Source organism: Cydia splendana, chromosome 18, assembly GCF_910591565.1.
Source record: "Cydia splendana chromosome 18, ilCydSple1.2, whole genome shotgun sequence".
NCBI classification, from domain to species: Eukaryota; Metazoa; Arthropoda; class Insecta; order Lepidoptera; family Tortricidae; genus Cydia; species Cydia splendana.
The window spans coordinates 10,052,123-10,076,416 of record NC_085977.1 but is presented as its reverse complement, the minus strand read 5'-3'; the positions used below and the strand labels follow the sequence as shown (position 1 = coordinate 10,076,416).

Sequence of the window (24,294 nt, the reverse complement as noted above, 5' to 3'; positions counted from 1 at the left end):
CTCTATCATCACAGTATAATTATTTCCGCAGAATCAACCTGGGCACAGACGAGAGTACCCTCCCAAGCACCGATCTGACCTGGGAGGTGGCTGTGGAGACGGAGCCTCGCGCAGTATACAGAAGATTAGGCCGGGCGCTGCAACGTTACCGCGAGGAACACTCTGGGCCCACGCTACTAGCTCTACAGACTCTTCATAGCGTGCCGGCACTACTGGCCTTAGTACCAGGTAAGAATGGGTCCAGTACAGCGGTACCGCGAGTCCTAGGCCCACGCCTTGGTTTTTGTTCAAACGCGCGTCCCATTAAACGTAGCATCCAGTGTCCATAAGACGCCACTTTCAACGCTTCGTCACAGAATAAATAATAGTACTAGGTACAGAAGGTTCACTCTTTACGCGTCTATTACGACAAATATGACCGCAAGGTGGCGCAAGCGCGAGCAGTCGTCCGTTCCTTAGCGGTGCGCGGCAACTACTACTGATATACACCAAAATTGGTGTGGGCCGCATGTACTTATAGCGACGCGTCGAAATCGCGGAGTGAGCCACGCCTGGCTTCGTTCAGCGTCGTCAAGCACAGCTCTGGTCGTTTTTAAATTGCTGATATAGATAGTGCATGGTAATCTTCCGAAATAAAAAAAATTAAGTATAATGATGCGAGGAATGACTCCTGTTGCCATAGCATTATGACGTAGCAACATTACAATGAAGGGATTTAAATAAAACAGGTCTCTCGGAGTTCCCCCTGGTTCCGCTGCACGTCCGCGACGTGGAGACGCTGTACAACACACTGGAGTGGCAGCGCGTCGGCGCGCGCACCATCGTGCGCCACTACCTCAACCTCGACTCCGTGCTCACGCTCACCGCCGAGCAGTGCAGGTGATCACTTATTCTTCTTCTTCGTTACGCTCTTGACAGAGTGGTCGTGGCCCTTATGTAAACTTTTGAGCGCCTCGTTTAAGGACACGTCGCCATTCCTCCCGTAGAGCTGCTTTCCGTGAGCATTCGCTTACTGTGGCCTACACACTGGCTTTGATTTGGTCGGTCCATCTCATTGGCGATCTTCCTCTAGCGTTGATACCTCCCACTCTTTCTTGCATAACTAGTCGTTCTATGGAGGTTCCGTCTCGCCGAGACACGTGTCCAAAGAAGTTAAGGATCCTAGTTTTGACCGTAGAAAGCAACCGCTCTTTAATGCCAAGCTCCTCAAGAATTGATGCGTTAGTCTCTTATGAATCATCCTGTTTCATTGATTGTCATACTGTGTAAGTTAACTCTAAACAAATGGGGAAGAACGCGCAGATGGTAGCGATAAATATTAAAGTAATCCTGCAGGAACAGGACGTTATTTGCAGGCTTAACTAATTAAAATCCTATGGTCGTAATCCGCTAATCCGTCAGTTTTATATTCGATTTCTAAAGGCGCAAAACGCTTAGTCACCTTTATATTTAGAGTAACATGGCTTTCGTACACAAAATACGTCTGTTTAAGTTCGAACGCGATTGTTTACATAATATCGCCTTCTATCATAATTTCTGCTTTCTGATATCTGAATTGTCTCTCGCAGATACTTCCACGTGCCACTAGGCAACCTGCCTCCGGACCCGACGCTGTTCGGCGCGGACCTGTTCTACGCGCGGCACCTCGTGAAGCACAACTTCGTGCTGTGGGCCTCCAACCTGGAGCGGCCCGACCTGGGCGGCCGTGAGACCGACGACAACAGGTTATAGTTTGTAGCTTTCTAATAGACTCCGACGGCTAATCCTTTGTCTATTGTTAAGTAAAACCTCTCGTGCTAAGTGCTACAACCACCTGCATAAAAATACATACGGTTGCATGCAGTTAAATTGAATCTTCAATTATTTTGTTAATGTTTCTCCTCCCCTGAAATCTAATCTATATTTAGACTATAGTCTGTATCTTAAGGTATTTAAATAAAAGTAAACAAACAATTTGTAATTTTCGGGTAGTTATAATATAAGGGCTCCTTTACACGATGGGCCAGCGCCGGCCACTCCAAGGGACGCAGCCATGCGGTAGAATGAGATAGCAATATCATTTGCTCCCTCTAACGCATAAATGCGTCCCTTGGAGTGGCCGGCGTTGGCCCATCGTGAAGAGGAGCCATAACAGTTATTGGTTAACCAACCAAATACAAAACCGCCTCCCATACAACCATTTCCAGTCGCCGTTACGACGCGGTGTTGACACATCTTGTGTCGACACCGTCTGTTTCGGTCACAATTCCAGTCGCAGAGTCGTCGCCGTGTCGACACAGTTACCAGAAATGGGGAAGGGTCGACACATGACACAAAGTGACATAAAGTGTGGTCGCCGTGTGCACACATTGTTTCGGGTTTGCGACTACTTTATGCCAAAATCATTCGTTCATTCGTTCATTTTGTTCCTGTCAAATGGAAACTGTCAGATGGAAAAATACTTAAATAAAAATAAGTGACATTAATACGCCATCTCTTAAACGGATTACAAGACGTAATTATATACTGTTTGCATTTATATTACAATATGACTTAAATTATTATGGGGAATTAAACTGCTCGAGTGATTTGATAAACTAAGTGTAATATAATCAACGCGCCACCACATTGTTGTAGTTTAGCCGGAAATGAAATTGTTTACTTCTCAGTGCCTGTGTTCATAACTATATTATTTGAAGCATTTTTAGTACTTCGATGCGTATACTATACTTAAATAACAGAAATAACGCTTTACATACTACCAAACTTGTTAATTATGATGTATAAATATGGTTTAAGGCTGAGAAATATTGCAGTCACAAAGTAGTTGCAATGTTTCGACTTTGTGTCGACTCTGTGTTGACACATGACACGCGCTGTCAAAAGTAATAACAAAGTTACTGGATTTGCAAAATGGCTCCTTGTGTTGATTTGTTTTCAGATATTCTCAAAGTGTAAAAATGCCGTGGCCAGAGATGGGCATTAATCGATTAACTGTTTATTTGACTAATTAATGGAATAAAAAAAGTTAATTCTCAAATTTTAATCGCGATTAGTTTAGTCGACCTAACATAGATTGAAATTGAATTAATCTGAATATTAATCGAATAAATTATCGATTAAATCTCGATTGAAAGTTGACAGGGGGCCATTTTTGTACGTAAAAATAATAGAAATGTCTTGCATGCAGATGGTAGCAAAACACTTTGTCATAAAAGTCGAGATGGGTGTCGATATATAGGTTTTAGGGAGTGCCGATTTCGAAAATAATGATCATTTTGGAATCCGAAATGGCGGCCATGCACTGTGTCATAAAAGTCGTCATGGATGTCGTTTTATACGTTTTAGGGGGCCCCAATTTTGAAAATGATGACCATTTTGGAATCCAAAATGGCGGCCATGCACTATGTCATAAAAGTCGTCATGGGTGTCGTTTTATAGGTTTTAGAGGGCGCAGATTTCGAAAATGATGACCATTTTGGATTCCAAGATGGCGGCCATGCACTATGTCATAAAAGTCGTCATGTATGTCGTTTTATAGGTTTTAGGGGGCCCCGCTTTCGAAAATGATGACCATTTTGGAATCCAAAATGGCGGCCATGCACTATGTCATAAAAGTCGTCATGGGTGTCGTTTTATAGGTTTTGGGGGGCGCAGATTTCGAAAATGATAACATTTTCAATTTAAAAATGGCGGCAATGCACTATGTCATAAAAGTCGTCATGGATATCGTTTTATAGGTTTTAGGGGGCGCAGATTTCGAAAATGATGACTATTTTGGATTCCAAGATGGCGGCCATGCACTATATCATAAAAGTCGTCATGGATGTCGTTTTATAGGTTTCTGGGGGCGCAGATTTCGAAAATGATGACTATTTTGGATTCCACTTTTATGACAAAATACGTAGCCGCCATCTTGGATTATAAAATGATCATCGTTTTCGAATTCTGCACTCCCTAAAACCTATAAATCGACATCCGTGACGACGCAAGTTATCTTTATTTTCAGATCTAACAAATTGCTACAGAATACAAAGGACAAAAAAGAAGCGAGGAGGTAATGAAACAAGCAAAAATACAGATGATTCCTCGACGCAATTGGGTGATTCTTAAATTGTGTCCAGATTTTTTTTGTCATAAAAGTTTATATTTTTCACATATTACTCTCACAAGTTCCGTGACATTTCGACCTTGTAATTTTTTAAGTAAATGTTTTTGTTTATCTATGAGGATCTCACTAGAATAGTATAATCAAGGTATGTTTATATTTGATGAATGAAATAGTAACGCAAAAAAAAAAAATATTTGTGTCTTATATTCCTGCCGAAGTCTTTTATTTTACCTTTTCCTTCTACACAAGTTTGGCCAAGTAATAAGAATTCAGGGCTCTCAATTTTATTTTGACTTCTCCAACAGTAAAGCTACGAGGCCATGTTTGGTATCGTTTTCGTATAAATTCGCAGTACCAAATTTAGTTAAGGTATCACAATGACACCATTCCGAAGTAAAAACATATAAACTTATTAAAATACTTTCTTTTAAACTCCTCTTCACGCTTAAACTGCTGAACAGTTTTAATTTAAATTTGGTACACATATATTTTGAGTCCCGAGACAGGATATAATAAGTTATCTCAAAAATCATCCTTTAAAGGTGTGAAATGAGGTGTAGGGGGGAATTCAGAATTGACTTCTTGAAGAATACTGTTTAAGTTTAGGTTTGAAGTCATGTTTTTTCATCATTTTTAACTAAATCAAAGATGTAGACCATCCCAAATTTCATATAAATCGGTTCAGCGGTTATTGATTTCCCGTACAAATTTCCACGCCACTTTTCACACCTTCAAAAGATGATTTTGGTTATAAGATCTATCCTATGTCCTGTTCCGGGACGCAAACTATTTCTATACCAAATTTCAACGAAATCGGTTCAGCGGTTAAGCGTCAAGAAGAGTTTCAAAAAAACCGGCCAAGTGCGAGTCGGACTCGCGTATTAAGGGTTCCGTACATTAAGTCCGACTCGCGCTTGACTGCACATTTCTAATAGGTTTTCCTGTCATCTATATGTAAAGAACTATTTTGTGTATTCAGACGGACATACATACAGACGCACGAGTGATCCTATAAGGGTTCCGTTTTTTCCTTTTGAGGTACGGAACCCTAAAAAGATTTATTTTTATTTTGTGGAATGGTGTCAATGTGATATCTTAAATGGATTCAGCACCCCAGATTTATACGAAAATGATACCAAACACGGCCTAGCACCTTCACTGATATAGATATATCAAGATAAAATTGAGAGCCCTAAATAAACTTTCAAGAGCGGATATCACAAAAACTATTCAACATATCGAAAAAATTGTCGGAATAAACTTATAACAAATTAAATTAACTTTCATTTTGTATAAGTGGCCATGTCGCTGAGATGCATAGTTTCCGAGATATAATCGAAAAACCGGAAAATGGGACCTTCAAAGCCCCCTCTCTCCCCCCCGCTCAAGGGCTACGGCCGGGGACTTTTGATATGTTCACCTCCTAACTTGTCAAACCGAGTTACGGAGTCAAAAATTGTGTTCCGAGCATTTCCCTCTACAACTTTTGGAGCATTCGTTGCCTGACCTAAGTAGCTTATTGAATTTCTTTAAAAACTTTTCTGTAAAAGGTTGACGGGTGTTGGGTGTTTATTTGGTTTCGGTCGATTATTATCATTTGCATTGCCCATGATGACTTACTAGAATTACGAGCACACGAGACACTAATAGTAGTTTGACAAACCTTGGTTTTCAAGAGGTATTTTATATTGACATTTGCTGTCACAAATTTGCTGTCAGATTTAGTCGCAAACCGCACGCAAAGTGCACACAAATGTGTCGACACCTTGTTACGGAAAAGTGTAGACACGGCGACGACACTTTGTTTCGAAACAATTCTAGACACATTGTGTGGACTCTGTTACGACACATCTGACATTTAGTTACCACTTTGTGATTCTGCGACTGGAATGGTTATATGGGCTGGATCTGTCACTGAACGACCTGACTTTAACCTACATTATTTGATCATGTAATCTCTTCATCTACCCTCAAATGGCTCCTTAATACAGTTGAGGGTAGATTTTGTTTACTTTTATTTAAATACTTTTGTTTGCTTTTATTTTTATTTAAAAAGCGGTGGTGGCCGAGTGGATATGACGCCCGACTTTCAATCCGGAGGTCGCGGGTTCAAATCCTGGCTCGTACCAATGAGTTTTTCGGAACTTATGTACGAAAATATCATTTGATATTTACCGCTAGCTTTTCGGTGAAGGAAAACATCGTGAGGAAACCTGCACACATCTGCGAAGAAATTCAAAGGTGTATGTGAAGTCCCCAATCCGCATTGGGCTAGCGTGGGGACTATAGCCCAAGCCCTCTCGCGCATGAGAGGAGGCCTGTGCCCAGCAGTGGGACGTATATAGGCTGAATTATTATTATTATTATTCTTGGTATTTCTTTATTGTTCTCTCCAATTGGAGGAAGTTTTGTTTCCATATCCGCGGGCTTTTGGCCAAACGAATATAGAAATGTATTTTCGACTCTATTGTTCTAGAGCTAGAAATTTCCGAACTATTCTACATGTGTTCATAATGGCAGCTTTTTGTAGGATTATGTACGTGAGTGGGTGAATATCAAGAGTCTTGAGGCTGGAATGCAGAGTGCGGGGGATAACACCTGTGGATGAAATGATGATCGGAATAGTTTTAACTGTGTTCACTCGCCATTGGGTTTTAATCTCTATGGACAGGTCTGTATATTTACTGATCTTTTCGGTGTGTGTAGAGGTGAGGTTGTGGGTGTTAGGAATGGCAACGTCGATCAGATATACAATTTTTGCGGTTTTGTCATGAAGGGTAATATCAGGCCTGTTGTAGTGGATAGTTCTGTCTGTAATTATAGTTCTGTCCCAGTAAAGTTTGTAATCGGGTGACTCTAGTACAGTCTGCGGAGAGTATTTGTAGTAGGCAGTCCTGTTGTTAATAAGGTGGAGTTTAAATGCGAGGTATTGGTGTATGATGGCTGCAACTTGGTCGTGGCGATGCTTGTAGTCAGTCTGGGATATGGATCGGCATGCTCCTGTAATATGTTGTATTGTCTCTGAGGCTGCGTGACAGCGTCGGCATAAGTCTGTGGTTAGATTGCGATCGCGGATAATATGTTTACGGTAGTTTTTGGTATCTATAATTTGGTCTTGGATGGCTATCATAAACCCTTCGGTTTCCGGGAATAACTCACCTCTCTTGAGCCACATATTGGACGCCAGCCTGTCGACGTTGGGGTTGGTGAAATCCAGTCGGTGTCTACCGTGAAGTGCCTTCTGCACCCACGCTTGTTGTTTCTGCTGTGGCTCCGTAATTACCTCATTTTTTGTGTTGTACGGTCGTTTAGATTCAGCGGGGTGAATTTTTTGTCATTCGTAACAATGGCCTGGTGCATTGAAGAGCGGGAGGACTGGTCGTGAAAGAACTTTCTAAGTGATCTTACCTGCTTGTTGTGAAGGTTCTTGATATCTATCAAGCCCCTTCCACCATCAGCTCTCGGTAAAGTCATCCTCTGGGTGCAGCTTCGTGGATGGTGCTTGCGATATTTCGTCATTAACGTGTTAATGTTCCTTTGGAGATTACAGAGATCTGTTTGGGACCATTGTATAATACCGAAAGAATATGTTAGTATGAGAATTGCATACGTATTAATTGCTTTAATTGTGTTTCTTGCGTTAAGGTGTGTATTAAGGATTTTATGAAGCCTGGCTGTAAACTTGTGTTTGAGTGTTGTTTTAGTTGTTTTGTGATGAATTTGCCGTGTCTGTTGGTAGCCTAGGTATTTATAGCCGTCTTCATCATCAATTGGGTCGATTCGATCGCCGCGATTTAGGGTGTAACTATTGTGTTCTAATTGACCATTTCGAATTGACTGGATTGTGCACTTGTCGATACCAAATCCATGCAAATGTCTCATTATTATTATTATTTAAATACCTAAAGTTACAGAGTATAATGAAACCAGGGCCGGCCACGCCATCGCGTTGGAATGGGTAACTGGAATTACTCCAAAAGGGAGGCGCTTGTGGAGGGGCTCAGACGACCAGAAAAGAACCTTGAGCCGCCATTGGGTATGAGAGCCCGAGATTTATATTTCAGTCAAGGTCGACAGAGCGTTTTAGAACGTTTTAGCACCAACAAAATTTTTGTGTTAGGTACTTATATTTATAGATGTTACCTACTTATTGTCAATGAATGAATGTGAATAAACCTATCTTTACCATCTTTATTTCCTTTTTTTTTATCTTTAAGCTATCTTTTGCAGACTAGTAAGCGAAGTGGAAGAGATGTCCGGCTGCACACACAACGCGTCAGGCGCGTACGACTCCGTGTGCGTGGAGCTGGAGAGCGACGCGCTGTGTGTGTGCGCGCTACTGCAGGCGCACCACATCCTGCAGCAGGAGGGCACCAGCGTGGCCACGGCCTTCAGCCGGACACAGCCTAACGATCCTATGGGTTAGTTTATTTAATGTATTACCTATACATGAATACACACACAACGCGTCGGGCGCGTACGAGTCCGTGTGCGTGGAGCTGGAGAGCGACGCGTGTGTGTGTGCGCGCTACTGCAGGCGCACCACATCCTGCAGCAGGAGGGCACCAGCGTGGCCACGGCCTTCAGCCGGACACAACCTAACGATCCTATGGATGAGATTTTAATTTAATGTACAGTTAGTAGTAGATACTGCTTCACTAAACAGAGATTGCCCAACCGTTAACCCAGATGCCATAGCCAATAGACTGGTTGAACTAACTAGAGCCAAAAGTGACAAAACCTTCACGAAGAAAATTAAGAAAGAACTGACAGCTCTCAAGCAAAACTCCCCAAGAAACCATGAGCTTGCCAGACCATTCAGTGTAGAGGAACTTGTCACCGCTATTAAGCAGCTCAAAAACAATAAGGCGCTGGCCCTGATAACATCTTTAATGAGTTCATCAAGCATATGGGGCCCATCGCAATCAGCTGGCTTACAACCTTGTTCTCTAACATCCTGGCAAACAATAACCTGCCGAAAGAGTTTAAGTTAGCAAAAGTAATTGCCGTGCCCAAACCAGGAAAGAATGAAAACCTTGTCGAAAACTATAGACCTATTGCTCTCCTCAGCTGTTCTCACAAGCTGCTAGAACGTCTCCTTCTAGGCCGCATTGAACCTTATATAGAAGCTGTCACACCGTCCGAGCAAGCCGGTTTCAGGAAGGGCAGGAACTGTGTCGATCAGGTGTTATTAGCTCTCACTAACTTTGTAGAAGCCGGATTTCAAAAACGCCTTAAATCGACCGCGGTTTTTATCGACCTCACGGCGGCCTACGACACAGTCTGGAGGCACGGCCTGGTTTATAAGTTAATGTCAGCAATCCCAAGCAGAGAATTAGTAGACCACATCTCCAACATGCTGACTGAAAGGACCTTCGAAGTTTTCTTGGGAAACAAGAAGAGCAGGAAACGCAATTTGAACAATGGCCTTCCTCAAGGTTCGGTGTTAGCGCCAATGTTGTTCAACTTGTACATTTCAGATCTTCCGCATACAGAAGCTACACAGTTTATATATGCCGATGACATTCATTGCACTTATCTCACAGAGCAAAGATTTTGAATCTGGTGCCCAAACACTATCATCGGACTTAAAAGCTCTGTCAGCATACTTTAGCGCGTGGCGACTTATACCCAGCCAAAGTAAGACTGAAGTCTCCGGTTTTCATCTATACAACCAGATGGCCAGCTATCATCCAACTGTATACCTGAATAAAGAAGCACTCAAGTACAATCCCTGCCCAACATATATCGGTGTTACGCTAGATAGGTCCCTGACCTATAAGGAACATCTAACCAAGCTCTCGCAAAAGGTAGCAACGAGAAATAATCTCCTCCATAAACTCTTGTGGCACCAGCTGGGGAGCTTCGGCGGATTGCTTACGCACTTCGGGTATCGCGCTTGTGTACTCTGCTGCCGAGTACTGCGCACCAGTATGGCTAGGCAGTGCACATACCAACAAAGTGGACGTCAAGCTGAACGAGACCATGCGATGCATCTCTGGTACTATTAAATTTACTCCGGCCCACTGGCTGCCAGTACTAAGCCATGTAGCCCCGCCTCATCTCCGACGCGCTCAGGCTTTGAAGAGAGAAGTGGAGAAGATTATGAAAAACCCAACGCTACCAGTACATCAAGAGTTCTGCCACCCTCCTCCACAACGTTTGGTTTCTCGAAACCCACCCTGTGCTATAGCGCCAGGCCTAAGCGACTTCAACATCTCGGATAGGTGGAAAGCTGACTGGTCTACTGCTACGGCTGGAAAAGACACACCCTATCTTTCAGACCCGACGAGAAAACCAAAAGGGTTTCACCTACCTCGTAAGATCTGGTGCCGTCTAAATAGGATGAGAACAGGTCACGGCCGTTGTAATTATTTCCAACATAAGTGGGGTTGGAAGGAGTCTCCCCTCTGCGAGTGCGGCGAAGAAGAACAAACCACTGAGCACATATTGCGGCGCTGCCCTCTTCACTCCTATCCTGGCCCAGCTGAGGATCTGGATGCCCTGACACCCGACGTAGTTGCCTGGCTTAACAACCTCAAAGCTGTTCTCTGATTGCCTAATCATGCATGCCATACGATTAAATAAACTGCTTCACTTAGTTATTCATAAAATCGTATTCAAATTTTTACATCTTCAAGGTCTATCTCACTGCACGTAAAATGTTACGCCGTGCCTTTTCGTTCACACTTTATGCTTTTACAATGTTTGCAATGCTTCAAAAGGTTGGTCAACATAATTGTGATTTGTGTCTATGACTAGCGATAAAGATCTGCTTCGAGCTTCTTCCCTTTTTCGCCATCCTTTAGGGTGGTATTCCACCTTTCCAATCTCTTTGTTCAATGTGTATTTTGTCACATATTTTGCTTAATGAGAGAGTGAGACGCAATGACATTGGACCAAGATATTGGACAGATAGAATACCACCCTTACACACAGCCTTTATTCACAATGTTCACAGGCTTGAACGCGTCGGTAGCCTACGACGAAACAGCACAATGCAGCGCCGCCTTCCGAGTACTACGAACGATGATAGCATCCTGGCTTAGGGACGTCACGGTGTATAAAAACGTGTTCGCCGATTACCAGATTACACACTTCTACAGGTTTGTTTACCTTCTAATTTAATGTAGCTTTATGTCTGTCTATGGTTTGTGGGCAACTTGTGATCACTAACATCACTTATGCAAACTTGACTTGATGTTTGATGGGATCGGGGTTCGAATTCTAAAAGGGTTGAGTTGGAAAATCAGTTAGTGGTCACTGCTATAAATACTAGGACCGCAATGAAACTACAAAATAAGGCTAATATAAAACTCTTTCTTTCTTATAACTTATAATTTCTGCACACCAATATGTATGCAAGTGTCCTAATAATGATTTTGCTGGCTGTACCTTGATATAGTGTTGAAAAATATGAATTTTACTCATTTGGGAGTTGCTTACTTTCCACACCACATACCACATCACTAATAACTATTTCAGATGGTTGAAAACCCCAACGTCGCTACTCTACGACCCAGCATTACGCCGCACGCTATACGGGCTGATGAAGAAACTGTTCCTTATGTTGGTGGCAGAGTTCAAGCGATTAGGGTCTGTTATAGTGTATGCGGACTTCAACAAGATACTGTTATGCACTAAGAAGAAGTCGGTTATGGATGGCATAGGTAAGTCCAGAAAGTGACATATTACGTGACCTCTTGTTATGTTTTCGTTTTGCTAAAGATTCCATAATTCATAATAGATAAGTTTACTTTCTCTTAATGATTTGGTTTTCAGTTGACGCGTTACGCTACGTTAATCGTCATGCATGTCCTATACTCATTGCGATTCATCAACTGGAAATCAAGGCCTGACGAATACCTTTGGCATGTCGAAACACATTACGGTTCTATTGTACCTGTCTCTGTTTAAACATATGGTTCAAATGATTATTGTTTTGTGCAGTAAAGTTTAATTTAAATTCGTCCTCTAGGTTACGTAGAGTTCGTGGTGCAGAGCATCCGCAACAAGGAGCTGTTCCACGGCGTGGACATCCGCTACAAGCAGTGCTGGAGCTACCTGCTGTGGCTGGACCCTGCCAACCATGCCGGCGTACAGGTATCACCATATCACAGAATAAATAATAGAAGGTTCACTCTTTAACAAAACGCGTTTATTACGGCGCAGGCGTCCGTTCCGTAGCGGTGTGAGGCAACTACTAGTGCTAGACACCAAAATTGGTATGGGCCGCATGTACTTGTAGCGACGCGACGAAATCGCGGAGTGAGCCACGCTTGACCATATATGTATAATACTCAACTATTACTGTACTAATAGTACACCATTCACCCTAAATCTTATTGCAACCAGATAAAGCCAATTATGTATGTTCCACTGTTATTAGTTTAGGATTAAAAAATAAATTATAATTAATAATCCAATCGTTTTTATTTGGCAGGGTAAATTACCAGAGGGTCTCGTTGAAGTTGGTTCATCACAGCTGCCGCCAGCGGACGAGAATGCAGAAGATGAGGTATATTTTAGTCTAGAGAGCCATCATTCTTTGAATTACTATAATAGATAATATTAATAATTAATGTGTATAACTTTTTTGTAATCACTAAAAGGATCTCCCCTATCTGTTTCATAGCTGAGGCTGCTGATGATAGTAAACCACTCTGAACCTTTTTAGGGTTCCGTACCTCAAAAGGACAAAAACGGAACCCTTATTTAAACGTTCGCTCCACTTCCGGTCTTACGAATTACCATCTATAGTATGTAAAGTTTCACTTACGGTTCAATTATAAGCTGGTATTATGTGTATCAGGAGGGCATGATCGTGATGAACTGGAACCTGGCGCTGTTCCTGCCGCGCGGCGTGCGCGAGCCGTTCGCGGCGGCCGTCGGCGGCTTCGTGAGCGCCGCCGCCGCCTCGCCCGCCGGCCTCGCCAACCTGCTGGCTGGCGAGATCGCGCAGAAACTCTTCCAGTGAGTTCTAAACGTGGACTATCTTTCACAGACCTTGCCTTATGTGTGAGGCGTTTACGAACACTCTTCTCCATGTATTGGCGCACTTGTAAATACTACGTGAGCTTCATTACTGAGTTTCATGCGGTCCATCTCTCTTTTCTGAATCCTTTAGCGAGATAGTATGGTCAGCTGCAGATAAAGTAAAAAGAGAAAATTTTAATTTTATGAACAACGATCTCCTCAGGATGACTGAAAAGATCCACACGCGTATGCCGGTGCTGAAGCCGGGCGACGTGGAGGCGCGACCGGGGCGGCGCGGCGCGCAGCACGCGCCCGCGCTGCAATTCGTCAACGCACTCTGCAAGGTCATCTCGCTCGACCCCAAGCTGGACGAACAGGTAACTAAATCTGATCATTACATTAATTTTCCTGTCTTCAACTGAACAAACTAACTGAATAAATCACATAGTTAATTGCTTATTTCGTTCTTATCCGCCTATTTAGCTTATCCACTTTTTTTTTAGATAACGCTGGTCCGTCGCAACCTGCTCCGGCTAATCGGGGTCGGCGAGTTCAGCGCCGCGGCCGAGTGGCGCGACCCCTGCGCCAGCTGCGTGCTCACCGAGCTCATCTGCAAGGTGTGCAACCACTGCCGCGACCTGGACCTGTGCCGCGAAACCGACATCGCCTCCGTGGACGACGTGTAAGTGTACAGCGACCGCCGAGTGTGCGACCCCTGTACATCTGACTAACCTATGTGTCAAATATTAGCCAAGGCATACCTATATATTTAAAGGTTTTGCTATTTATTTTTTAGAAAGTCTTAAATTCTAGAAATTTATTTAGAACTCTTGTGACAAGCAGAAATCATAGGAACAAAATACAACACTGCCACCATTTCCAGATTAAAACATTGTTTCAAAATGCCATCTCACATTACACAATTGCCTTTTAATTGACAGCCCTGTGTGCCTGTGCCCGACGTGTGGAGCCGCCTACGACAACCAGGAGCTGGAGTGGCGCCTCATCGAGGCCATGGACCGGCGCGCGCTCGCCTACACGCTGCAGGACCTCATCTGCAGTCGCTGCCACCAGGTATTAAACAGCTATGTATATTCTTAACTGACCAACGGTAAGAATGGATACGTTAATTGTTTAAATGTGTACCTATCGCCCACACTGTTAACTGTACATCGGTGGACCTTTTGTAATAAGGTCCACTGATGTACAGTTAGGAGTGTTGCTGTATGTACAAAGATCTACGAAAAAACGCATTTGGCCGGCTTTTATCTGTTGTATTTTACATACTTCCTGACCGTGTATTCAATATTATTATCTTTCGTGCCCAGCTGCATTTAAGCTGATGATAAAATAGGCCATTGGCATCAATACAATATTAAGTTAAAAATAGGCATGTTTAATTCAACAAGTAGTAATCTTGTATCATTACTAATTAGTACAACTAGCAATATAATTGTTTGTTCAGGTGAAACGCGAGAACCTGTCAACAGTGTGTGACTGTGCGGGCGACTTCGGGCCACTTGTGCCTGTAAAGGAGGTGCACTCTCAGCTGGAGACCTTCAAGTCCATAGCAGAGTACTACAAGATGCCGCTGCTTCTTGAACTGATAGATTTCCACCTAAACAACATGTGATATTTAAATAATTAAGTTAATAATTTAAGGTTAAATAAAATTGTTTTAAGTTTTTTAAACTGAGTTTTAATGCTGTACCATTATTCCTGAATACATTGAATTTGAATGAATTGCCTTTCTGAGAATCATGAAACCATTTTCATGATTCTCAGAAAGGCAAGTACTTCATATAGCTGAATTCAATTTTTGTTTAATTATTTACAATATTTAATACATATTCAGTTTGCTTTGGGAATGTTAAATGATTCAATAGGTGTTCATAATATCAAGCAACATTATCCTTACTTTTAAGAGGTTCCAGTGAAAAAGACAACTTTTATAAAGAACAATAATTATTACTATTAGCAAATCATTACATATACTTACATAACAAGATTTAGTAATACAATTAGTTTAAAATTAACACTTTCGCAACCAGGCAAAATTTCAAACAATACCCCAGAAACCGACAGTACTCGCTAGTCGGGCAACGACGTGCAACTCAATGCCGCACGCCGCGAACCCGCTAGTCGGGCAAGCGGCGGACGCTCAGGGCTGTGCCAAGTAACTTTTGTATAAGTACGTGGATAAAATTAAATCTGCTGTCTCATCTGTTTAGGCTCCCCGTTTTGTTCTTCTCCTAATTCTAACTCCTATTGATACATACCCGTGTATGCAATTTCACGTAACCAACTAATAAGAATTTTTATTTTGTAATCGCATTAGGTAAAGTAAATAAAAATACAAAGTGAAGTAATAAAATATAATAATCAACTGTACCAACTTTTCGACCACATAATAATCAGAAGACTTACAATTTTTTCTGTTAGTGGCAATGGCAGCCCTGAGGTAGTGAAGATGCAATGCTTGCCCGCCTGTCGGGCACTTCGGCGTCGCGTGTAGGTTTATAGCTCTTGCCCGACTAGCGGGTATGCCGGCATCTGAGTAAAGTTTACGAGTGCCCGAGAGTCGGGTACGCGGTGTCGAATGTGTTAAAGTGTACTCCTCTCATCATTTGGTGTTTGTCCCAATCCCTTAGCTACCTCACTGATGCACACCCACTGGCCATCGCTGCCCTCTCTCCAGAGGCTAACTTTGTTATCACCTCCCGAGATAGCCAGGATGTTGCCTGTTAGAGACCAGCTCACGCTCCACACAACATCATCAAATGTATTCAGAATGGTGGGTGTCCAGGAGACATTATCGTCGCTGGTCCAGATGACGACTCTCTTATCCTGTGAGCAGCTGGCGATCATGGATCGCTGTAGTCCCAGGGAAGGTGCCCATGCAACATCTCTCACCCAGTCCATGTGCATTTCCAAGCGATTCTCTTCAACCCATTGGTCTCCTTGCTCTCTCCAAATCTACAAATTGACAACAATATGTATTAATAAGCTTATTAATAGTAATTTTTCTAAGATACTGGCATCAGAAGGAGCATCTATGTAACACATGCTCAAAATTTGTTGACATTTAAACAATAATATCACAATAATTTTCATTGCAGAATTATTAATTGAAATAATCTATTCTCTTTACAGTCATTACAAAAGCTCCCAAATTATGAGTGTTCTATTGTGAGATGATAATAATATTATAAACAGATTAAAGAGAAAGAGAACCAACCTTGATTAAATTATCACATCCACCAGAAACAATTCTCTTGGGTGCATCCTTATTATTAAGTGGGTCCAAGTTAAGTTCTGCAGAGATAGCAGGACACCAACTTATGGAATTAACGCCAATGGCATGCGCGCCGGATATCTTCTTCACATCCCAGTTTCCGTCCTGGTTGTACGTCAGCACGGAGATGGAGCCGTCGGAGCTGCAGCACGCCAGCACGAGCCCATATTCCGCAGGCGCCCACGCCACCGAGTTGACCGAGCTCTCGTGACCTGTATACTCGTACAATTTTGTCCACTCCCCGGTCTCCTTCCATATTATCACTTTTCTATCATAGGAACATGACGCTAACAGATTTCCAAACTTCGGGTGAGCCCAGGCCACCTGCCACACGGGACCGAAGTGTCCTTTCAAGTCAGCTGCAAGTGTTTGGGCGCCGCTTTTGATGTCATAAATCTTCACCGAGTTATCCGATGAACACGTGGCTAGTCTCAACCCATAGTAGTCCAGCTCTGCGTCGTGTATCATATCCTCGTGGCCGGTATCAATTGAATTTAACACAGTAATCATTTTGATTGTTTTTCTTTCTAAAATTAATACGAATTTAAGGAACAAACAGCAGATCCGCGAACAAGCTGTCAAAAAGTTGACGTGGAATGTAATGTTGCTATACAAAAACTGATTAATTGGGACGGACAAAAACCGGTAACAAACCTATTCCTAATCACTATGGTCTCCAAGGCCTATTGACTTATCCGGTAATGGCGACTTTATCAACAATTCTTATCCGGATTATGAAAAGCCCCAATGTGTGTGTGGAAACCGTTGTAGTAAACCAGAAACTGCGATAATTTCAAGGTAAGAAATATATTAAATAAAAATGAGCGTACTAATTACCAAATTCAAATATAATAATTTAATCTTACTATCCCCGTAAACCCGCGGACGTTATATCGCGTCCGAAATTATAATCCAAATTCATCATAGATGTAAAACTTCACATTGTTTGAGCTGGTAAATTTAGTCCCTAGGAATTAGCGACGTTAGTAATTAGGAAGTTAGATTATATTGTTTAATTTGTGACTATTTTGTTTTAGGAATTGCATCAGCAGATGGCTTGAGCGTGAGATAATAATAATATAATTCTGGGCCGTCATATGATTTCTTGGAAAAAGCTCAAAGGGCACGTATCTGCCGCATATCCAGACTAGTTTCCCGGTGATCAAGAACGCTGCGCGGAGCTGTGAAGCAGAAAATATCTGATAACCGGATAGATGTAATAACAACTTGTAACTATTTGCCATATCAATGTATGTATTCATATGTATTACTCCTAACATATATGTGACGTTATCTATGAAAAGGGACCTTATTGTCGATGGCGCCTACGCCATTATTAACGATGCTCCGATATAAATACAATACCGCGCGACGCTGTGCGGCGTAAGCGCCATCGACAATAAGGTCCCTTTTCATAGATAATGCCCCATATACGAGGGGCGTTCAAAATATTCTCGGTATTGATATCTTACAACCTCTTCTTAAATTTCTTTCGTTACTGGCCGCTAAGGTTTATTCATTGACATTAAAAAAAAATATAATTGGAACCGAGATGTTCTTTTGTTTTTCTGCAATTGCTGAACAAACATGAACATCATGTGCGAATTGACAATGTTAACTAAATTAGAACATCAATGCGTCATAAGATTCTCGACAAAACAGGGTAAAAATCAAAAAACCATAAAAGAGGAAATGGATTGTGTTTACCGTGAGTCTGCTCCTTCTCTATCTACCATTCAAAAGTGGTCAAGCGAATTTAAACGTGGAAGGGAGAGTATTGAAGATGACCCTAGACCTGGTCGGCCTGTAGTAGCTACTTCACAAGAAAATATTGATAAAGTGGAAAAACTTATATTGGAAGATGGTCGAGTGAAGGTAAAATCTATAGCTCAAGTAACCAATCTTTCTATTGGTATCGTACATGATATTATCCATGACCATCTTAATATGTCAAAAGTAAGTGCAAGATGGGTTCCGCGAATGCTGACTCGGCTTCAAAAAGACATGCGTGTAGCGTGTTGTTCCGATGTTATTGACCTGTGCGGTGAAAATCCTAATGAGGTGCTGCAAAGAATAGTTACTGGAGATGAAACCTGGGTTCATCATTATGACCCAGAGAGTAAACAAGAGTCCATGCAGTGGCACATTAAGGGTTCAGCTCATCCCAAAAAGTTCAAGGTCGTCCCTTCAGCTGGCAAGGTCATGGCCACGATATTTTGGGATTGTGAAGGAATATTACTAATCGATTATAAAGAAAAAGGTGTAAATATCACACGACAGTACTACGCTAACATTCTACGTCAATTAAAGGATGCAATCAAAGAAAAGAGGCGAGGAAAGTTAACCAAAGGTGTTCTGCTTCTGTGTGACAACGCCCCCGTCCATACTGCTCATATTGCCAAGGCAGCTATTGTTGAATGTGGGTTTGAAACTGTTACTCACCCACCGTATAGTCCGGACTTAGCCCCCAGCGACTTCTTTTTGTTCCCCAATCTTAAAAAGGATCTGCGTGGAATTTTTTTTTCTGACGATGAAGCATTGAAGGCTGCAGTGGAGGAGCATTTTTACACCAAAGATAAAAAATATTTTTATGAGGGATTAAAAAAAAAAATTGATCGATCTTTTAAGGGGATTAACATAGGGGGGGAGTATATTGAAAAATAAAAATATCAAACTTTTCGTACTTGTTTGTTTTCATTCTCATACCGAGAATATTTTGAACACCCCTCGTACAGTAATGCTAATAGGAATGAAAATATTTATATCTTAATACGTAACTTTTTGTTACCTTTCATATTTGACGAATTTCTAAATATAGTACCTAATCATTATCTTTTAACGTATTTATTTATTTATTTATTTGTGATATGCTAATTTAAGAGCCCAACAACGTGCACACTAGCGCCACTGCTAAATAATCGTGATTATTTAAATTTAACGACAGGTATTTAAAAAAGGGGCCGCTACGGACTGTATTTGTGTATTTAAGTACCTTTTGAATAGGTACATCAAACTAGTTTTTAAGTTGCTGGATTCGTCGATCTATGAGCTCAAAACAAAAACGGCCGTTTTAACTTTGGACGGGTAGATTGACGAATCCACTAACATAAAAACTAGTATAATGTATTCAGCAGTGGCGCTAGTGTGCACGTTGATGGGCTCTTAAAAACCTGACCCCAACAAAAAAGAAAAAAATGCAAAAAGAAATTCCCTCTCCGGGATTCGAACCCAGGACCATTAGCTTCCTGAACTGGATTACTGCCATTGATATAGAATAAGAACCTACCTATTAAAATGTACCAAAGGGACTCCATTCGTTCATTATTCTCGTTTGACGTTGTTTGACGTAAATACAAAGGTGAAGTTACGTTTAGTGCCATCGGACTTAAAGTTTTAACAGTGTTGGTAATAATGTTTACAAATTTGACACTTAATGCTTACGACAGTAAGTTCTTTTCCGTACAAAACATTTATCTTGACTCAAAATTTACGTAAGCGTTTTTATCATCAATTCAAATTTGCAGCTAATGTCATTCTGATCCACATTTTGTTGACATTTTTGTTCCGCTCTGTGTGTCTATTTCTAATATTAAGTCAGTGATTACTGCCAATACCCGCTAGGCTAAACGAGTTGTCAATTCTAATTACAATGGTATCCTACCAGAGCGCTAGTAGTATAAACGAACTTTTGAAAGGGACATTTTTTTGTATGGAGTTATCGTTCTTCTTCTAGTGAGTATTATATTCTTTGATGGTCTCTGTGTATTCTAAACAAAGAATATAATACTCACTAAACTGATTTCCCTTAGGCTTCAATAGGAAACAACGCTGTTTTGTTCTTACAAACACCTGTCTATGCATGTATACATCCAAAATTAAAAACAATAGCGAGGATATAAATCAGTATAAATATAAATCGGTAAACGTGGCATTCCTTTTTTCTCAACTACAATACTGGCCCAAATGTCAGTTGATTGTCAAGTTCAAGTTATAGAAAATCGGATCTTTTCTTGTCTTGCTTGGACTTTTCTTAAAATAAAAATGAGCTAATTCTGGTTAAACTATGAAAGTTCGTTCTACTATTGAGTAACAAAATGTCTGCAGCCGACAGCGGGTATTTACACAGTTTAAACAATTTGTTACAACAGGATTACCGCGGGGTGAATGTATGTAAATAGGTCACAAAGATCAACAAAATAAACGACTTGTTTTTAACTACTAATTCAATACCTGTACTATCTACAGATAGCGGTTTACGCATTAGCCACTGCAGGCCTCGCTGTCTCGCTGCATAAGATCCGTCCGGTAAATATAGATCTTGTACCATAATTGTTTATTTATAACGACGTTACATAACTGTAATTATGTTTATTTAATCAGCTTAGCAAGTTTTCTAAAGCAAGTCAAGTCCCGAACCACTTCATCAAGCAGCATGAGCCGCTTCGAGGACGCTACGCCGGTATACAACACTCTCCTCTAAGGGTGCTGGTGGATCACCGCGCGCCGATCTACTTACCGCTATGGCATTCCAGTAAACCGCCTTTGCCAGTCAAGGTTGTGTAACAATACTCTATAATTCTGAATGAGCGTGACACATTTGAGAAACTGCCAAGATTACAAAAAAACTAATTATTTCACATTTTTGCAGTTGTGGGGTGTTGACATAGTGAGCGGGAATGCTGTCAACTGGTTAGAGTGTGTGGCGCGAGATCAGAAGGTCACTCTGAATCCTATAGCCAGGGACAAGGACAGCCTGGTTTCCACTGTGCAGTTGCATTTACAACAACCCAAGGTAATCTTTTGTTTAAATTTAAGGCAGGATTTAGATCAAAGTGTGCAACTTTGACCTATGTAAACTATAAAAACACATTGTTTTTGCCGTAACAAGTTTAATTAGTGTTTTTGTATCTTCTGAATATCAATACTATTACCACAGCTTAGGCTTCTTAAGATGCTTATACACTTGTAATTAGCATTCTCACAAACAGAAGAATGAACTAGTGTTTGTCAATCAATTTACAGAATCTGCAAATGCTCAATGTTCTGCTCAAGTCTCGGAGTAATTAACAATGGAGCCGCCATTAACAGGCGTTCCCCTATGTCGAAAATAGGCGGCCAATGGTCAACCACATGTCAACCATATGTATGGACTGACGTTTATCTGACATGACGTACCTATACATTTGATGTGCCCCTCCCCCGCAAAAAACGGCAGACTATTTTGTACCGAAAATTTTAGACATGGCGTCTCCGTTGGTTATATCCTCTAAGGCTCAAGTCTATTAGCACTTTTATGTCATTTAATTAATTTATTTTTTATTTAAGCCTTTTGTTTTTCCTTAAATAGTTTTACATGGTAAAAGTTTTCAAATATATTGTTGTTCATTTTACTATATTAAGGACCCCTGTCGGGTATAGGCCTCCTCCATATCTTTCCACCTTTCTCTGTCTTTAGCCTTGATTAGCCAATTTCCTTATTTATGTCATTTAGTTACTCGAAATAAATATTTTTCATTCATTCATAATCCATATTTTTTAATGTGATTTAATAAAAATTATAGACCTGTTGGACTGTCACTAACAAAAACTGTTCCCACAAACCTGGGGCCGGTCTCATGAAAGCTTATAACTACAAGCGGAAGTCACCTTCCTTCTTCCTTTCCTTTTATTAATGTTCATATTTCTACTCAATTTTCCAGGGTACATAGTGACCCTGTAGGCATTCTACAAAATAACTGGAAATTGCAATCACCCATCAAACTAAAAATGATTGAAAATCAAGTAGAATTAATTACTCTTATACAATACTAGACGGGCCCGCAGCTCCGCTCGCGTAAATGATATAAAGAGTTTGTCTTATGTTAAGTTACCGACATTATTATGTATCCCTGCCAGGGTTTATAACTGTGATAAGGATTTCTTATTTGTCAAGTAGGTAGCCGTTGTTTGGATAACTTAATTCGAAAATTTCTTATAACGTACGTAGGTATTTATTTAAAACTTGTTTTAACATAAAATTATTACTTATTGTTGTAAGCCTAGTTGCAAAAACGTTCATTAGATTACTTATTTTCCGCTTTAAGCCACGAATATGGACGACCACCACCCATAAATCGCCTTTTCATATAAACGTAGGTAGTCCCCATTTCCCTTTCTGGATCTTAACATTACTACGGCTAAGGTGACGCAACGATCCAAAGGACTCACCTGGCCTCCGATACCAGATAACGTCATGTTTCTTGCGATAGCTCTCGCCATCGGGCGTCTCCCATTTTGTTGTCCCAAGTACGCTCGTCTCCCATTCTATAACTTTGTATTTTTGGCTCATCTCGGCAGCCCTTTCCCTGGACGAATGACAATGTTTGCCGAGCCATGAAAATCAATCTGAATAATAATAACTCATAAAGAAATTTAAAACAATAAAATACAAATTATTAACACGATAACCATACGATAATATTAATTTGATTGATATGTCATAAATTGCATAATTCACTCGTATGGGCTATGGACTAAGGTTGAGGTTGGCAGCACTTTTTATTTTACTTCGTGTAAAAAAACTCAGAAATACCTGTATACCAACATGACAAACATAATTTAGTTTACTTTAACTTACGGATTATTTGGTCTAATCTAGCACCGCCAAACGAAAGCAACCGAGAGTTCCCGAGAAATGGTCGAAGTCGTAAAATGAAGATTGTTATGAAAATTTATTTTCCTTATTGTAAATTAAATACGCATCGAAAGCGATAGTTTTTATGTTCTAGTTTTATTCTCATATGTAGATAATAGATTTAAACAGTTTTTTCTTATCATACGTGCGTTGTATTCGAGATACGTGTCAAAAACTTTTTTAGCAATTTGTAAGGCGCCATCTCTCTTCTTCGCTCGTTTTTTATCCCGTTCTGGTTTTTCAATTTTATATATATGGTAATCCTTGTCATTCCTTGTATTAATTTTTTATAAGTATCATGTCAATAAACTGATATTTTTCTTGTTTTCAGACAAAGGAAGTGGAAACTCTAGATATTGGCCAAAAGCTGGTTGAACTTGGTTTTGCTAAAGCCTCTGTGCCACTAAGTATTGGGAAGAATTCCCTTGAGTCTAAGCTAGCACCTGCCATATTGTCAGCAGAAAAACACGCCAAAAAGTACCGCAATGGTGTGTGGTCAGAAAAACTGCCTCCTATCCCAATATACACTGTATATTGGAGAAATGGATTGCAGTTAGTTGGTGATTTAGTTATCCTGTCAGCTAAGCACTTCATAAAGCTCTTAGGTTTTGTCTCTAGTGCAGCCTTTAATGGAGTTAAGAACCTGGTACTGAGACCACTGAGACCATCGCCTAAGCAGATACAGGCATCATGAAGCATTTACCACTTTGTTACTTAAATTGTAGAACCGTTGAAAACCAATTGGGATTTGAATGCTCACTGCTAACAAGCTCTTCCAATTGTTTTACAAAAACAAAATGTTATGTCTTTTGTATATATTGTTGGCAATAAAGATTTTAATATAAAAAGATCTATTTTAATTTTTATCAGAGGTATGGTAATAATGGCACCAATCATGAGACATTTTAGAGTATTATTGATATTTCACTGATACCTGTAAAATTTCTACCGCTTTGCGCGTTAATTGTTGAATGTCCTATTCGTCTTTTTATATTTTAGACGTGTTTAATTTAGGTTATAGCAATTGGTTTCAACATAATGAATACATTAAACATGTTTTTTCCCAGTCATAGACATTATAGCGCAATTTCTTTTAAAAGAGACAAATTAATGAAATGTCAAACTTAAGCAGCACTATAGATAGATAAAATCACAAACTAAGATACAATGTTGTCAGTTTATTAAATAATTATTTTACTGGATTGTGGTTTGCATCTCATTATTGGTGCCACTTCCATTACAGGGGTGTTTACTATAAAG

The 24,294-nt window shown here is 40.7% G+C and overlaps 3 protein-coding genes across 3 annotated transcripts in view; 2 read left to right on the top strand and 1 right to left on the bottom strand.

Moving 5' to 3' along the window:
- Positions 1 to 14,758, top strand: part of LOC134799595 (DNA polymerase epsilon catalytic subunit 1) — a 52,157-nt gene extending 37,399 nt beyond the window's left edge. The window contains exons 31-43 of the mRNA XM_063772031.1: positions 32 to 228; positions 729 to 879; positions 1,569 to 1,724; positions 8,321 to 8,511; positions 11,052 to 11,196; positions 11,576 to 11,760; positions 12,069 to 12,193; positions 12,534 to 12,608; positions 12,903 to 13,063; positions 13,290 to 13,443; positions 13,570 to 13,748; positions 14,008 to 14,140; positions 14,532 to 14,758. Of these exons, the coding sequence (XP_063628101.1) occupies positions 32 to 228; positions 729 to 879; positions 1,569 to 1,724; positions 8,321 to 8,511; positions 11,052 to 11,196; positions 11,576 to 11,760; positions 12,069 to 12,193; positions 12,534 to 12,608; positions 12,903 to 13,063; positions 13,290 to 13,443; positions 13,570 to 13,748; positions 14,008 to 14,140; positions 14,532 to 14,699 (2,020 nt within the window). The 3' untranslated portion in view covers positions 14,700 to 14,758. The remainder of the gene's footprint in view (positions 1 to 31; positions 229 to 728; positions 880 to 1,568; positions 1,725 to 8,320; positions 8,512 to 11,051; positions 11,197 to 11,575; positions 11,761 to 12,068; positions 12,194 to 12,533; positions 12,609 to 12,902; positions 13,064 to 13,289; positions 13,444 to 13,569; positions 13,749 to 14,007; positions 14,141 to 14,531) is intronic.
- An 89-nt stretch (positions 14,759 to 14,847) lies between these two features.
- On the bottom strand, positions 14,848 to 16,964 carry LOC134799591 (protein SEC13 homolog). Its single transcript, XM_063772027.1, has 2 exons — positions 16,305 to 16,964; positions 14,848 to 16,042 (listed from the first exon to the last, which is right to left on the bottom strand). The coding sequence occupies exons 1-2, from the start codon at positions 16,869 to 16,871 to the stop codon at positions 15,671 to 15,673; spliced, it is 939 nt and encodes a 312-aa protein (XP_063628097.1). The 5' UTR covers positions 16,872 to 16,964; the 3' UTR covers positions 14,848 to 15,670.
- A 3,388-nt stretch (positions 16,965 to 20,352) lies between these two features.
- On the top strand, positions 20,353 to 23,882 carry LOC134799576 (uncharacterized). Its single transcript, XM_063772007.1, has 5 exons — positions 20,353 to 20,527; positions 20,607 to 20,666; positions 20,742 to 20,915; positions 21,010 to 21,153; positions 23,366 to 23,882. The coding sequence occupies exons 1-5, from the start codon at positions 20,456 to 20,458 to the stop codon at positions 23,726 to 23,728; spliced, it is 813 nt and encodes a 270-aa protein (XP_063628077.1). The 5' UTR covers positions 20,353 to 20,455; the 3' UTR covers positions 23,729 to 23,882.
- Positions 23,883 to 24,294: the final 412 nt, after the last annotated feature.